Source organism: Mesoplodon mirus (assembly GCF_964341445.2).
Source record: "Mesoplodon mirus genome assembly, chromosome: 15".
NCBI classification, from domain to species: domain Eukaryota; kingdom Metazoa; phylum Chordata; class Mammalia; order Artiodactyla; family Ziphiidae; genus Mesoplodon; species Mesoplodon mirus.
The window spans coordinates 79,373,012-79,389,182 of NC_138991.1; the positions used below are offsets into that span (position 1 = coordinate 79,373,012).

Below are 16,171 nucleotides of genomic sequence, written 5' to 3' on the forward strand. Positions count from 1 at the left end.
CAGATTCTTGGCAAAATACAAAAGCAATAACAAAAAGTATTTACTGGCACTAGAGAGCAACTAAAAGCAGGCAATCCTCTGAAAGAAGGAAACCATACTGGGTGAAATCTACATTTAAATAGCTGTGACCCGGAGGGCTCCTTCTACCCTACCTGGCACGTGGCTGATGGAGCTCAAACCAAAAGAAATAGGTTTATTGGCTCTAGGAATCATAGAACTGAATCAGATTTGACAGAATGACTAGGAATTGAGATAAGGACTCCAGAACAGGGACAGTCACAGAGGGGGAACCCCCAAATCTATAAATAAATACCTCTTTAATCCTTGGCTAAGCCTTGAGCTGTGTTTGTGCAGGGAAAGACTCCATGGAGACGAGGAAGAAAACAAAAGCTGGAAGGCTGAACTCACTGGGCAGAGCATTCATCATCTTCTCACTGTAGGGATATAGAGTTTAGAATTTTACTCCCGCAGATTAGAGGGAGTTGCCAAACAACCTGGGATTTCCACTGAAACGCCCGAAGGTCCAAGCTTTAGGAGTAAAGACCACATCCAAGGACTAAGGGAAAAACTGAAATAGACCAGCCTATAAGTTTTAGGCTTAACAAAGCCTAAAACTAAGCCTCCTTATTACCTGGCAGTCATTTAACTACCTGCTGGGATAAATTTCAATACCATTTGCAGAAAGACAATAAAATCTAAAGCCTCCACAATGTATTCACAATGTTCATATGCCATCAGCAATTATTAGACATGCAAAGAAACGAGGAAATGTGACCCAGAGTCATATGAAAATCAGTCAATATAAACAGATTCATAGCTAACCTAGATATTGAAATTAGCATATGGGGACTTTAAAATTACTATGTGAAATCTGTTAATGCATTTACATGAAAAGATGGATATAATGGGTTAAGAGATGGGAAATTCCAGGAGTGATATGAAAACTAAGAAGAAGAACCAAACGAAAATCACAAGAACTGAAAAAATAAAATATCTGAAATTAAAAAAAATTCTATGGAACTAATAGTACATTTAAAATAACTCAGAAATAAAAAAGACAATAAAAATTAGCAAAAGACATAGACAGGCACTTCCAAAAAGAATGTATATAAATAACCAATAATCATTTGGCAAGATACTTAACACCATTAATCACCAGGGAAATGCAAATTGAAATCACGACATACTTCTTTACGTCTATTAGGATTGCTAAAATTAAATAGGCTGACAACACCAAAAGACTGCCAAAATTTGAAAACTCATACGTTGCTGGGGGTATATGTAAATTGGTATAATCAGTTGGGAAAACTGTATGTTAGTTCTTTAAAAAGGAAAACATATACCAACCCAGCAATTTTACTCATAGGTGTTTGTCCAATGGAAATGAAAACATATGGCCACAAAAGGATTTGTATAAAAGTGAAGATTCATTCATAATAGCTAACAATATAAATACTCCAATATCCATTCACAGATGAATGGATAAAGAAATTATGGTATATTCAATAATGGAATATTACTCAGGAAAGAAAAGGAATGAAATACTATATTAATACATGCAACAACACAGGTGACTCTCAAAAAATATGCTGAGCAAAAGAAGATAGCCCCATCCTCCATATCTTTTTTTTTTTTTTGGAGTTTTTCTAAGGTTTAATGCAACATTTCATGAAAGATTATAAGACAGAACCTAGGAGTACTAGTAAAATTTCAAATTTTAAGAAATTTTAGCTTGTGTTGCATTAGAGAGTGGTGTTCTGTGGATACACATCCTCATCCTTTCCTCATTTTCTTTTTTTTTCACTTTTTTCACTTTTTTTTTATTATTAGTTTCTGTTTTATAACAGAGTGAATCAGTCATACATATACATCTGTTCCCACATCCCTTCCCTCTTGCGTCTCCCTCCCTCCCACCCTCCCTATCCCACCCCTCCAGGCGGTCACAAAGCACCGAGCTGATCTCCCTGTGCTATGCAGCTGCTTCCCACTATCTATCTACCTTACGTTTGGTAGAGTATATATGTCCATGCCTCTCTCTCGCTTTGTCACCTTACCCTTCCCCCTCCCCATATCCTCAAGTTCATTCTCAAGTAGGTCTGTGTCTTTATTCCTGTTTTACCCCTAGGTTCTTCATGACATTTTTTTTTCTTAAATTCCATATATATGTGTTAGCATACGGTATTTGTCTTTCTCTTTCTGACTTACTTCACTCTGTATGACAGACTCTAGGACTATCCACCTCATTACAAATAGCTCAGTTTCGTTTCTTTTTATGGCTGAGTAATATTCCATTGTATATATGTGCCACATCTTCTTTATCCATTCATCCGATGATGGACACTTAGGTTGTTTCCATCTCCAGGCTATTGTGAATAGAGCTGCAATGAACATTTTGGTACATGTCTCTTTTTGAATTATGGTTTTCTCAGGGTATATGCCTAGTAGTGGGATTGCTGGGTCATATGGTAGTTCTATTTGTAGTTTTTTAAGGAACCTCCATACCGTTCTCCATAGCGGCTGTACCAATTCACATTCCCACCAGCAGTGCAAGAGTGTTCCCTTTTTTCCACACCCTCTCCAGCATTTATTGTTTCTAGATTTTTTGATGATGGCCATTCTGACTGGTGTGAGATGATATCTCATTGTAGTTTTGATTTGCATTTCTCTAATGATTAATGATGTTGAGCATTCTTTCATGTGTTTGTTGGCAGTCTGTATATCTTCTTTGGAGAAATGCCTATTTAAGTTTTCTGCTCATTTTTGGATTGGGTTGTTTGTTTTTTTGCTATTGAGCTGCATGAGCTGCTTATAAATTTTGGAGATTAATCCTCTGTCAGTTGCTTCATTTGCAAATATTTTCTCCCATTCTGAGGGTTGTCTTTTGGTCTTGTTTATGGTTTCCTTTGCTGTGCAAAAGCTTTGAAGTTTCATTAGGTCCCATTTGTTTATCTTTGTTTTTATTTCCATTTCACTAGGAGGTGAGTCCAAAAGGATCTTGCTGTGATTTATGTCATAGAGTGTTCTGCCTATGTTTTCCTCTAAGAGTTTGATAGTTTCTGGCCTTACATTTAGGTCTTTAATCCATTTTGAGCTTATTTTTGTGTATGGTGTTAGGGAATGATCTAATCTCATACCTTTACATGTCCCTGTCCAGTTTTCCCAGCACCACTTATTGAAGAGGCTGTCCTTTCTCCACTGTACATTCCTACCTCCTTTATCAAAGATAAGTTGACCATATGTGCGTGGGTTTATCTCTGGGCTTTCTATCCTGTTCCATTGATCTATCTTTCTGTTTTTGTGCCAGTACCACACTGTCTTGATTACTGTAGCTTTGTAGTATAGTCTGAAGTCAGGGAGCCTGACTCCTCCAGCTCCGTTTTTCATTCTCAAGATTGCTTTGGCTATTTGGGGTCTTTTGTTTTTCCAAACAAATTTTGAAATTTTTTGTTCTAGTTCTGTGAAAAATGCCAGTGGTAGTTTGATAGGGATTGCATTGAATCTGTAGATTGCTTTGGGTAGTAGAATCATTTTCACAATATTGATTCTTCCAATCCAGGAACATGGTATATCTCTCCATCTATTTGTATCATCTTTCATTTCTTTCATCAGTGTCTTATAATTTTCTGCATACAGGTCTTTTGTCTCCTTAGGTAGGTTTATTCCTAGATATTTTATTCTTTTTGTTGCAATGGTAAATGGGAGTGTTTTCTTGATTTCATTTTCAGATTTTTCATCATTAGTGTACAGGAATGCCAGAGATTTCTGTGCATTAATTTTGTATGCTGCTACTTTACCAAATTCATTGATTAGCTCTAGTAGTTTTCTGGTAGCATCTTTAGGATTCTCTATGTATAGTATCATGTCATCTGCAAACAGTGACAGCTTTACTTCTTCTTTTCCAATTTGGATTCCTTTTATTTCCTTTTCTTCTCTGATTGCTGTGGCTAAAACTTCCAAAACTAGGTTGAATAAGAGTATTGAGAGTGGGCAACCTTCTCTTTTTCCTGATCTTAGTGGAAATGGTTTCAGTTTTTCCCCATTGAGGACGATGTTGGCTGTGGGTTTGTCATATATGGCCTTTATTATGTTGAGGAAAGTTCCCTCTATGCCTACTTTCTGCAGGTTTTTTATCATAAATGGGTGTTGAATTTTGTCGAAAGCTTTCTCTGCATCTATTGAGATGATCATATGGTTTTTCTCCTTCAGTTTGTTAATATGGTATATCACATTGATTGATTTGCGTATATTGAAGAATCCTTGCATTCCTGGAATAAACCCCACTTGATCATGGTGTATGATCCTTTTAATGTGCTGTTGGCTTCTGTTTGCTAGTATTTTGTTGAGGATTTTTGCATCTATGTTCATCAGTGATATTGGCCTGTAGTTTTCTTTCTTTGTGACACCCTTGTCTGGTTTTGGTATCAAGGTGATGGTGGCCTCATAGAATGAGTTTGGGAGTGTTGCTCCCTCTGCTATATTTTGGAAGAGTTTGAGAAGGATAGGTGTTAGCTCTTCTCTAAATGTTTGATAGAATTCACCTGTGAAGCCATCTGGTCCTGGGCTTTTGTTTGTTGGAAGATTTTTAATCACAGTTTCAATTTCAGTGCTTGTGATTGGTCTATTCATATTTTCTATTTCTTCCTGAGTCAGTCTTGGCAGGTTGTGCATTCCTAAGAATTTGTCCATTTCTTCCAGGTTGTCCATTTTATTGGCATAGAGTTGCTTGTAGTAATCTCTCATGATCTTTTGTATTTCTGCAGTGTCAGTTGTTACTTCTCCTTTTTCATTTCTAATTCTATTGATTTGAGTTTTCTCCCTTTTTTTCTTGATGAGTCTGGCTAATGGTTTATCAATTTTGTTTATCTTCTCAAAAAACCAGCTTTTAGTTTCATTGATCTTTGCTATCATTTCCTTCATTTATTTTTCATTTATTTCTGATCTGATCTTTATGCTTTCTTTCCTTCTGCTCACTTTGGGGTTTTTTTGTTCTTCTTTCTCTAATTGCTTAGGTGCAGGGTCAGGTTGTTTACTCGAGATGTTTCCTGTTTCTCAAGGTGGGATTGTATTGCTATAAACTTCCCCCTTAAAACTGCTTTTGCTGCGTCCCATAGGTTTTGGGTCGTCGTGTCTCCATTGTCATTTGTTTCTAGGTATTTTTTTATTTCCTCTTTGATTTCTTCAGTGATCACTTGGTTATTAAGTAGTGTATTGTTTAGCCTCCATGTATTTGTATTTTTTACAGATCTTTTCCTGTAATTGATGTCTAGTCTCATAGCATTGTGGTCAGAAAAGATACTTGATACAATTTCAATTTTCTTAAATTTACCAAGGCTTGATTTGTGACCCAAGATATGATCTATCCAGGAGAATGTTCCATGAGCACTTGAGAAGAATGTGTATTCTGTTGTTTTGGGATGGAATGTCCTATAAATATCAATTAAGTCCATCTTGTTTAATGTATCATTTAAAGCTTGTGTTTCCTTATTTATTTTCATTTTGGATGATCTGTCCATTGGTGAAAGTAGGGTGTTGAAGTCCCCTACTATGAGTGTGTTACTGTCGATTTCCCCTTTTATGGCTGTAAGTATTTGCCTTATGTATTGAGGTGCTCCTATGTTGGATGCATAATATTTACAATTGTTATATCTTCTTCTTGGATCGATCCCTTTATCATTATGTTGTGTCCTTCTTTGTCTCTTCTAATAGTCTTTATTTTAAAGTCTATTTTGTCTGATATAAGAATTGCTACTCCAGCTTTCTTTTGATTTCCATTTGCATGGAATATCTTTTTCCATCTCCTTACTGTCAATCTGTATGTGTCTCTAGGTCTGAAGTGGGTCTCTCGTAGACAGCATATATATGGGTCTTGTTTTTGTATCCATTCAGCCAATCTGTGTCTTTTGGTGGGAGCATTTAGTCCATTTACATTTAAGGTAATTATTGATATGTATGTTCCTATTCCCATTTTCTTAATTGTTTTGGGTTCGTTATTGTAGGTCTTTTCCTTCGTTGTGTTTCTTGCCTAGAGAAGTTCCTTTAGCATTTGTTGTAAAGCTGGTTTGGTGGTGCTGAACTCTCTCAGCTTTTGCTTGTCTGTAAAGGTTTTAATTTCTCCATCAAATCTGAATGAGATCCTTGCTGGGTAGAGTAATCTTGGTTGCAGGTTTTTCCCCTTCATCACTTTAAATATGTCCTGCCACTCCCTTCTGGCTTGTAGAGTTTCTGCTGAGAGATCAGCTGTTAGCCTGATGGGGATTCCCTTGTGTGTTATTTGTTGTTTTTCCCTTGCTGCTTTTAATATGTTTTCTTTGTGTTTAATTTTTGACAGTTTGATTAATATGTGTCTTGGCGTATTTCTCCTTGGATTTATTCTGTATGGTACTCTCTGTGCCTCCTGGACTTGATTAACTATTTCCTTTCCCATATTAGGGAAGTTTTCAACTATAATCTCTTCAAATATTTTCTCAGTCCCTTTCTTTTTCTCTTCTTCTTCTGGAACCCCTATAATTCGAATGTTGGTGCATTTAATGTTGTCCCAGAGGTCTCTGAGACTGTCCTCTGTTCTTTTCATTCTTTTTTCTTTATTTTGCTCTGCAGCAGTTATTTCCACTATTTTATCTTCCACCTCACTTATCCGTTCTTCTGCCTCATTATTCTGCTATTGATCCCATCTAGAGTACTTTTTATATCATTTATTGTGTTTTTAATCGATGCTTGATTCATCTTTAGTTCTTCTAGGTCCTTGTTAACTGTTTCTTGCATTTTGTCTATTCTATTTCCAGGATTTTGGATCATCTTTACTATCATTATTCTGAATTCTTTTTCAGGTAGACTGCCTATTACCTCTTCATTTGTTAGGTCTGGTGGGTTTTTATCTTACTCCTTCACCTACTGTGTGTTTTTCTGTCCTCTCATTTTGCTTATCTTACTGTGTTTGGGGTCTCCTTTTTGCAGGCTGCAGATTCATAGTTCCCGTTGTTTTTGGTTTCTGTCCCCAGTGGCTAAGGCTGTTTCAGTGGGTTGTGTAGGCTTCCTGGTGGAGGGGACTAGTGCCTGTGTTCTGGTGGATGAGGCTCGATCTTGTCTTTCTGGTGGACAGGTCCACGTCTGGTGGTGTGTTTTGGGGTGCCTGCGACCTTATTATGTTTTTAGGCAGCCTCTCTGCTAATGGGTGGGGTTGTGCTCCTGTCTTGCTAGTTGCTTGGCATAGGGTGACCAGCACTGTAGCCTGCTGGTCGTTGTGTGAAGCTGGGTGCTGGTGTTGAAATGGAGATCTCTGGGAGATTTTCGCCACTTGATATTATGTGGAGCTGGGAGGTCTCTTGTGGACCCGTGTCCTGAAGTTGGCTCTCCCACTTCAGAGGTTCAGCACTGACTCCTGGCTGCAGCACCAACAGCCTTTCATCTACCCGTCTCAGAATAAAAGGGAGAAAAACTAGAAAGAAAGAATTAGAAGAAAGAAAGAGAGAAAGAAAGAAAGAAAGAAGGAAAGAAACGAAGGAAGGAAGGAAGGAAGAAGGGAGGGAGGGAGGGAGGGAGGGAGGAAGGAAAGAAAGAAAGACAGGAGGGGGGAGGGAGGGTAGGTAGGAAAAAGAGAAAGAGAGAAGGTAAAGTAAAATAGAATAAAGTATGATAAAATATAGTAGCGTTATTAAAATAAAAAAGTAATTATTAAAAAAAAGAAAAAAAGAAAAAAAACGGACAGATAGAACCCTGTGACAATTGGTGGAAGCAAAGCTATACAGAGAAAATCTCACACAGAAGCATACACATACACATTCACAGAAAGAGAACAAGGGGAAAAAAATCGTAAATCTTGCTCTCAAAGTCAACCTCCTCAATTTGGAATAATTCGTGTAAAAAGAGGAAAAGTGGAAAAAATCTTTTTTTTTTTTTTTTTGCAGTACGCGGGCCTCTCACTGCTGTGGCCTCTCCCGTTGTGGAGCACAGGCTCCGGACGCGCAGGCTCAGCAGCCATGGCTCACGGGCCCAGCCGCTCCGCGGCATGTGGGATCCTCCCAGACCAGGGCACGAACCCGTGTCCCCTGCATCGGCCGGCGTACTCTCAACCACTGCGCCACCAGGGAAGCCCCAAGGGAAAAAAGTCTTAAATCTTGCTCTCAAAGTCCACCTCCTCAATTTAGGATAATTCCTTGCAAAAAGAGGAAAAGGGGAAAAAAATCTTAAATCTTGTTCTCAAAGTCCACCTCCTCAATTTGGGATGATTCGTTGTCTATTCAGGTATTCCACAGATGCAGGGTACATCAAGTTGATTGTGGAGCTTTAATCCGCTGCTTCTGAGGCTGCACAGAGAGATTTCCGTCTCTTCTTTGTTCTCACAGCTCCCGGGTCTCAGCTTTGGATTTGGCCCCGCTTCTCCGTGTAGGTCGCCGAAGGGCGTCTGTTCTTCGCTCAGACAGGACGGGTTTAAAGGAGCCACTGATTCGGGGGCTCTGGCTCACTCAGGACGAGGGGAGGGAGGGGCACGGAGGCGGGGCGAGCCTGAGGCGTCAGACGCCGGCGAGACGTTGCGCTGTCGTGACGTTGCACGGGCCTGGGGCGCGCCGTGCGCTCTCCCGGGGAAGCCGTCTCTGGATCCTGGGACCACGGCAGTGGCGGGCTGCACAGGCTCCCCGGAAAGGGGGCATGGACAGTGACCTGCGCTCGCACACAGGCCTCTTGGCGGCAGCAGCAGCAGCCCCAGCGTCCCACGCCCGTCTCCGGGGTCCGCGCCTTTAGCTGCGGTTCGCGCCCGTCTCTGGAGCCCCTTTAAGCAGCGCTCTGAATCCCCTCTCCTCACGCACCAGGAAACAAAGAGGGAAGAAAAAGTCTCTTGCCTCTTCGGCAGCTCCAGACTTTTTCCCCGGACTCTCTCCGGGCTAGCCGTGGTGCACTAACCCCTTCAGGCTCTCTTCCCGCCGCCAGCCCAAGTCCTCTCCCTGCGCTCCGACTGAAACCCGATACCCGAGCCTCAGCTCCCAGCCCCGCCCGCCCCGGCGGTGGCCGAGCAGATAAGCCTCTCCGGCCGGTGAGTGCCTGAGGGCACCGATCCTCTGTGCGGGAATCTCTCCGCTTTGCCCTCTGCACCCCTGTTGCTGTGCTCTCCTCCGCTACTCCGAAGCTTTCCCCTTCCGCCACCCGCAGTCTCCGCCCGCGAAGGGGCTTCCTAGTGTGTGGAAACCATTCCTCCTTCACGGCTCCCTCCCACTGGTGCAGGTCCCGTCCCTATCCTTTTGTCTCTGTTTATTCTTTTTTCTTTTGCCCTACCCAGGTATGTGGGGAGTTTCTTGCCTTTTGGGGGGTCTGAGGTCTTCTGTCAGCGTTCAGTAGGTGTTCTGTAGGAGTTGTTCCACGTGTAGATGAATTTCTGATGTATCTGTGGGGAGGAAGGTGATCTCCGCGTCTTACTCTTCTGCCATCTTCCCCCGGGCCCCCTCCATCTCTTATATGAAGTTTGAGATTATATAATAGGCAAAACTTAGCTAAGGTGGCTGAAGTCGGAACATGGGCTCCCTCTGGGTGGTGAGAGGGGAAATTGGATGGGAAGGGTACAGAAGAACTTTTTGGGTTGATGGAGACACTTTGTATCTTTATTGGCATCATTGCTACGTGAGTATATACATCTGTTAAAACTCATCAAAACTGCACTTAAAATCTGTGCATTTGATTGCATGTACATTATAACTTATAGACAGAATTGATGGGAATTAAAAAGTAATGTAATATAGTGGTTCCACATGCCACATGCAAGAATTGAGGTGAGGCTGCCTGGATTCAAGTCCCAAAGGCAGTGAGCTATAGCAGTTAAGAGTATGGATGCTCCATTAGACAGGCCCGGGGTTTTGAAATCACATTGCCAATATTTTGTGAATGTAGGCAAGTTACTAACCTCTTCTAAACTCCTATAAAATGGAGATTATAAAATTAGTGTGTACCTTATACGGTCGTCCTCAGTATAGTGCCTGGCACATGGATGCAGTCAGTACATTTAAGCTGTAGTCATTATTATTAAATAACTTCAGCTAGACTTTCATTGCCCTAATGCAGTCATGAATGCTGGTATAACCATGAAGATTTTGAAAATCAGATGTTTACAAACTTAGGCTGCAGTCTAAATAATGCAGACAATATTTAACAGCATATGATCAAGTATGCTATCAAATCCTATTTTAGTTATCCATTTCAAACTAATGATCTCTTTGCCAAGAAAAAATATTCACTTTAAAATACTCTTCTTGATGCTCTTGTAAAAAATTTAAACAGAGAGAAATTAGAACCTAATTTTTTTTCTTAACAGTTTCACCTTCTGTTTCCCATCCTATAATCACTTTTTATGTTTTGATGCCTGTCTTTCCAGTACACATACATGTATATGCATGTAAGTGTGTATGTGTATAACTGTAAACAAAATTGTGACTTTACATAAAAAATATATATAATATATATACATATATATTATATATATATTTTAAACCTGGCATTTCACTTAGAAATCTTTTCATATTTAGTACTGACTCTATTTACTTATAAAATTGGCCTGTTCTTTTTAACAACTACATAATAGTTCACAAAGTAAAATTGCTATGTGAAAGAGTGAACAAAATTTATCATTTTTGTAAGAGAAAAATTATATGTGTGAGTGTGTGTGTGTGTATAACCAGTGAAAGAGTGAACATCAGAATGTTGAAGAATTCTCTAGGTGGGAGGGCAAATGGTAGTTTTCATATTCTTCTTGCTTCTCTATATTTTTCATTTTTATATAAGAAAAATAGTTACTTTAAAATTTACACAAAACTTTCATCTAAGGAGTTTAAGATAATAACTACCATCAGTGGGGCACATAACATTGTATTAAACACTTTGCTGGTGCTTCTCAGGCATTATACTATTCAGATTCCATGCATAACCCTGTTAGTACAGCCATTATTGACACTAATTTCTAAGGAAACGGGCTTGAGCAGCGTATGGCTGGTAAAGGTAGAGTCTGGATTTCAACCTAGGTTTTCGGAAATACTGTAGTCTAGAGTAGTCTGGAATGACTACTAGAGTACTATGACTACTAGAGTAGTCTGGCTCTGTTGTTGTGAGGGTCTTTGAGGCCCAGGTTTATTCTCAAGCTTTACAGGTACGCAAATAGTGATGTAGTGAAGCCCAGATGAGCTTGTTTACCTAGGAAACTTGTTCAGCCAAAAGCGATGTTTCCATGCCAGTTGGTGGTAGCAGAGGCCATTAGACAGGTTACATGTCCCTCAGTGACAACTTCCCACTCATTATCCAGCTTTCTCACAAAATTAATAATAATGATAATAATAATAAAACAGTGATCAATTACATGGTGTTGTGGACTGTGGAGGGGAGGGTTCTTCAGACCGCTAATATCTTGGTCTGTTTTCACAGCCCAGATTACTATTCCTCTCTCTTTCTGTCTTCTAACCCTCTGTTTCAGAGTCTTGCATTTCTTCTGTGTCCAAGGGCTCATTCAGTAACTACTAAATTATGTGCATGTGGTCTTGTAGCCCTCCAGCTGTGTGCTCGCCCCCAATCTAGTCAAATGAAGTTTTAATTTCCAGTGGCATCAGGTGTTCATTTTCAAAAGGTGATTCTCACCATGAAGGGCAGACATGAGGTGGGGCAGGGATGAGAGCCAGAGGGCTGATGAGAGCCAGAGGGCTGATGAGAGCCTGTGTTGGGGAGAGGCGGAGCCTGCTCGGTTAGCAGAGCTGCAGCAGGAGCGGTGGAGGTTCTGTTTTCATCCACGTCAAGTGAGTGAGGGGTGGTCTTCCGGGTGTTTTTCAAGACCTAAGCTAACCTCACCCCTCACCTAACCCCCGGTCAGATGCCCTGCAGACACCTACTGCATTTGTGTCGTGCCACTGAGGGTGGAGGAAGTTAGAGGTCTGGTTCTTACTTTGACAGCTTCACTCTCAGTTTTGCAGTGACTGCAGATGTTCTAGAGCGCCTTTCTCACTTGCTTCTCGACGTTTCTTTCTTCTATAACCTGTGGTGTGTCAGAGGCAACACTTACCACCTCGGACATAGAATTGTTAGCATTTCTTCCCAATTCTGTGTTAGGTGACATGGAGATGATAGCTTGAAATAGACATGGTGGAAATATTTACCCAACTGAAGTTGGAAAAGGCTACGAATTAGGGCTCCCCTACCTCTAAAGAACCTGTTGTTTAACATTTAGCTGCATGCTGTTTCTGTAACCCTTCTGCTCACCACACAAACCAAAGGGAGAGAGAGAGAAAGAGAGAAGAAAACCATGTTTAAGGGATTGAATACCATGGATTTTCTTCCATGGGACTATGGTGATTTCTAAGAGGAAAAACTTGAGTTCCTTTTCTTTCCCTATCCCAAGTTTTGCATTTATTTCCAAAAGGCCAAATATGGGCTAACTTTCTTCTCTCTCCTCCAGTGGACGGCTGTATTCACAGAGCAGCTGGCCCCTGTTTGCTCGCTGAATGTCGTAACCTGAACGGCTGTGAAACTGGACATGCAAAAATCACGTGTGGCTATGACCTGCCTGCAAAATGTGAGTACAGCTCTTTTGAACACTTTCAAAATCAGATGAGCACTCTTACCTTGTTTTAGTCCTCAAGTGGGTAACTGGAAGAGGAAGTGGTAGCAGTGGTATTTAATTAAATGTGCTTTTATTAAGATTTTGTACATGGTAATGAAATGTGTTTTCCAAATACATCTCCAAATATATGTGCGATGTTTAATTGTAGGTGATTTTTGCTCGGATCTTTGACAGAGGGTCTCTGAAACAGAGAAATAAAAATGTGAGCAAAATATACCTTATAGTATTTAAGTGCCATGGAGTGACGGCTTCTAGAAATGATGCCAATTTCTTATTTCTTGTTCAGGTTTCTTGATTGTGGATGTGTTTAGAGCAAAGGAGATCAAAGTGATGTATTGTGTTTTCAGCTGCCATGTAAAGGCTGATTGGCAATTACAGCCGAGGCATCTGTCACACTTGGCTTTCAGGAAAAGCCATTGGAATGTGGTTGTCAGAGTGAGAATGTATTTGCTCTTTGAATGTGGAATGGTCAAATTTTCCATTATATTTGAATGGAGAGAAGTATTGCATTTGATTGACCTTGTTGCTTAGTCGTTTAGCCAACTGGGTGGGGTGATGTGGAGTAAAAATACTGAAAGAGAAGCTGATTAAAGGCACAAATTTTTTTTATCACATAATCTTCCGGGGTGGGGGGTGGAGGTAGAGGGTTTCATTGCACCATTAAGTCATGCATTGATCTGGAAATTGGGAAACCAATTAGTCGTTTATTCCATTCACCTGCTTTATGTGAGCCCTCCTGGTGAATACATTTTTTGTAAAAGTGAAGCTGATTTTTTTTTTTTTCTGTTTTAGTAGTGGAGAATATGTGACTAAAAAATTATGACACAATCTTTGGGCTCTGTATAGACAAGTTGTATAAAAATGAATTTCTCATGGATATGTGTTGAGTGGAGAGATAGTGTGTTCTATTTTAAAGTATGTTTACATTTGAAGATTTTTAGTAAACAGTAATATATTAAAATGGTTTTTTTCTTTGTAACATTATAATACTGCGTTCTGTATACCTTACGGTGCGTTGCTAGTGAAAGTATATCCACTATATACTGTTTAATTTTTCCTTTAATGACTTCTCATTTTTCTTTCCTTGTTAGTGTTTTTACCTTGTGTGAAAGAGTCAAATCATGGGCCAAATGGCCCTCAGTCCTACTTGGAATATATATTTATGTCAAATAAAGTCCCTTGTGTGTAATGGTGTTTAGAGCACCTCTCCCTCTGACTCAGAGGCGCTGAGTGTTAAAGGTGGTTTCCCTTTAGGATTATATGGCTCCATGTTTACCAAGATAGGTCATTCTTCCTTCTTACCACCATTACTACATCTGTGATATATAATAGTTGACAGATTCCACCCTGAGGACAAGCAGATTATTGATGATTTTCAGATTTAAGGTGTCTGTCCTTAAACCGAGTCTCCTATTGATTTACTACTTTCTTTCCTATGAATTAAAGCACAAATCAAAAAATTTTCAACTCTGAAATGTCTGAAGACAGATAACCTCAGAATCATTAAATATGACCAAATAAAATGGTGGCTCTGCTGTATGGATTGACACCAGGGTGACTTTGTTTCATGCGCTTGCCCCTGTTTGACATCCCTCTGTATGAGCTTCCTTTGATCGTCATTCAGCTCAGTTCAGGGCTGTTGAAGGCTTGTACACCACCAGGCACTGAGGTACAAAGATCAATCTATACCTGTGCTTGAGAAATTCCATGATTGGAATTCCTGGGCAGCCTGGGGCATGTGAGTCTTTGTGCGACAAGGACTCTAGCCATGGAAAGTCAATCCACAGAACTCAGTACAGAATCTGTGTGAGCCGAGATACTGAATCAGATGACACACATTCAAGTCACTGTGCCTCAACCCACAGGGCACGTCTGGTAAAAAAATCATCCAGCAGGATAGAAATTCCCAGACTAGAACGGCAGTGCCCCCTCAAGAAAGTCAGAAACATGGAGTATTTGTGACTAGATCTTGGTATTTCTCTATGTTTAATGAGATTAATGATTTATATTAAAAACATAAAGAAAAGCAATGAAAGCAATAAGGAATGAGTAATAAGAGCTTACATGTTGCATACCACTTTGTAGTATGTCAAGTACTTTCACAAAGCCTTGTATTTTAAATTATATTTTATAAACACTGTGTATGTTCATTTTCCCTTTTCCTATCCCTGAGAGATCTTTTTCTTTCTCATCAATTTGGTTCATCCATTTCAGACTCATTAACAATCCACAGATGTGCTTTTGTAGAGAGAGAATGAAAAGGGAGCTCATTACATACTGTTTGGGTCATTTTCCCCCTCCATATTTAATAATTCCATGACAGTTTGACAGCAGAATCTAGTTCCTATTTGTCCTCTGTGACGGCGGGTTTATCATTTAAGGTACTAAAGCCAGCCATCCAGTCACCAGTGATAATATCTTCGAGCATCAGCAATTTGTTTGGAAAATGCTGTTGTCTGGGTTACAGACAAACTTGGTAATTTTGGACTGGTCTTTGCTTCTTTCATGCTTGCTAAATTAATTTATTCATAAATGCTTGTATTTGAATTACTTATACTTAGAGTCTGTATTCTGTGATTCATCATGATCAGTGGTATGATAAGCCTCAAAGATTTAGTGTTTCTTCACTGCTTGGATATTTTGAACGATGTCTTTTGATGTGGAATAGCCGATCATTCTTTTCAGAAGTAATCTTAAGAGTGGAAAGAATATTGGCCAATATTTCACTGAAGGCTATTGGTAAAGAAATGACTTAGAAAGTGGACTAAGGACTGTTTATACAATTTGATCTTTTGGTATGTTCTCTTTTACAATATTAGATTTTTTTTTTGGATTCATAATAAAATTTAGATTTCTATGGATTTTTAGAAGCTTGTCAACCGGTTGGATGTTTCTGTTCATGCTCTCATCATTCTACCAGAGGGTCAGCTTCATGTGGGTGAGGCTTGTCTGTCTCAGTCATGATCCTAATGTCAATATCTAGCATATGTGCTGAATGAATCAATGAGTGATCAAATGAGTTGTTTCAGACAGTTTCACCTGGCAAATAGATTTTTGCCTGTTGCTTCTACTTCTAATTCGTTCCCTCCTTCACTCCACTCTGCCCAGTCCTGTAGATTAATATTCTTAAATCCAGAGTCCCTGTAACTGTCCACAAGGCTCTAGACGTGTGACCCTCTCTACCTCCCTCTGTCCTCTGCCTCCCTCACACGGGCTGCTTTGCTGGATCTCTAATGCCTTTGCATTAGTGTTCCCTCTGCCTGGAATTCTAGTCTTCCAGACACCTGCGTGCTTTGCTCCCTCACCTACCATACTTCAGATCCTTGCTCAGATGTCCCCTCAGGTGTCGTCCTAACCAACCTATTTTTAATTGCTTCTCTGCTTTATTTATAATTGCTTATCTATAGCATTTAACATTCAAATGCACAGTATCATTTACTTATTTATTGTGTTTATTGTCTGTCTCCCCATACCAGAATGAGGGCAGAGCTTTTTTTCTGCATCTTTTTCATTTATTGTTGTAAAAACTACTTAGAAAAATGTATGACTTGGAAAAATGCTTGGCACATAACAGGGGTTCAAAAAGTA

At 39.9% G+C, this 16,171-nt stretch overlaps 1 protein-coding gene across 4 annotated transcripts in view; it reads left to right on the top strand.

Annotated features, from left to right (window-relative positions):
* Window positions 1–16,171, top strand: part of MACROD2 (mono-ADP ribosylhydrolase 2) — a 1,980,208-nt gene that overhangs the window by 595,897 nt on the left and 1,368,140 nt on the right. For all 4 annotated transcript variants that reach the window (XM_082645906.1, XM_082645907.1, XM_082645909.1 and 1 more), the window contains exon 5: window positions 12,419–12,535. In XM_082645906.1, coding sequence (XP_082502032.1) covers window positions 12,419–12,535 — 117 coding nt within the window. The remainder of the gene's footprint in view (window positions 1–12,418; window positions 12,536–16,171) is intronic.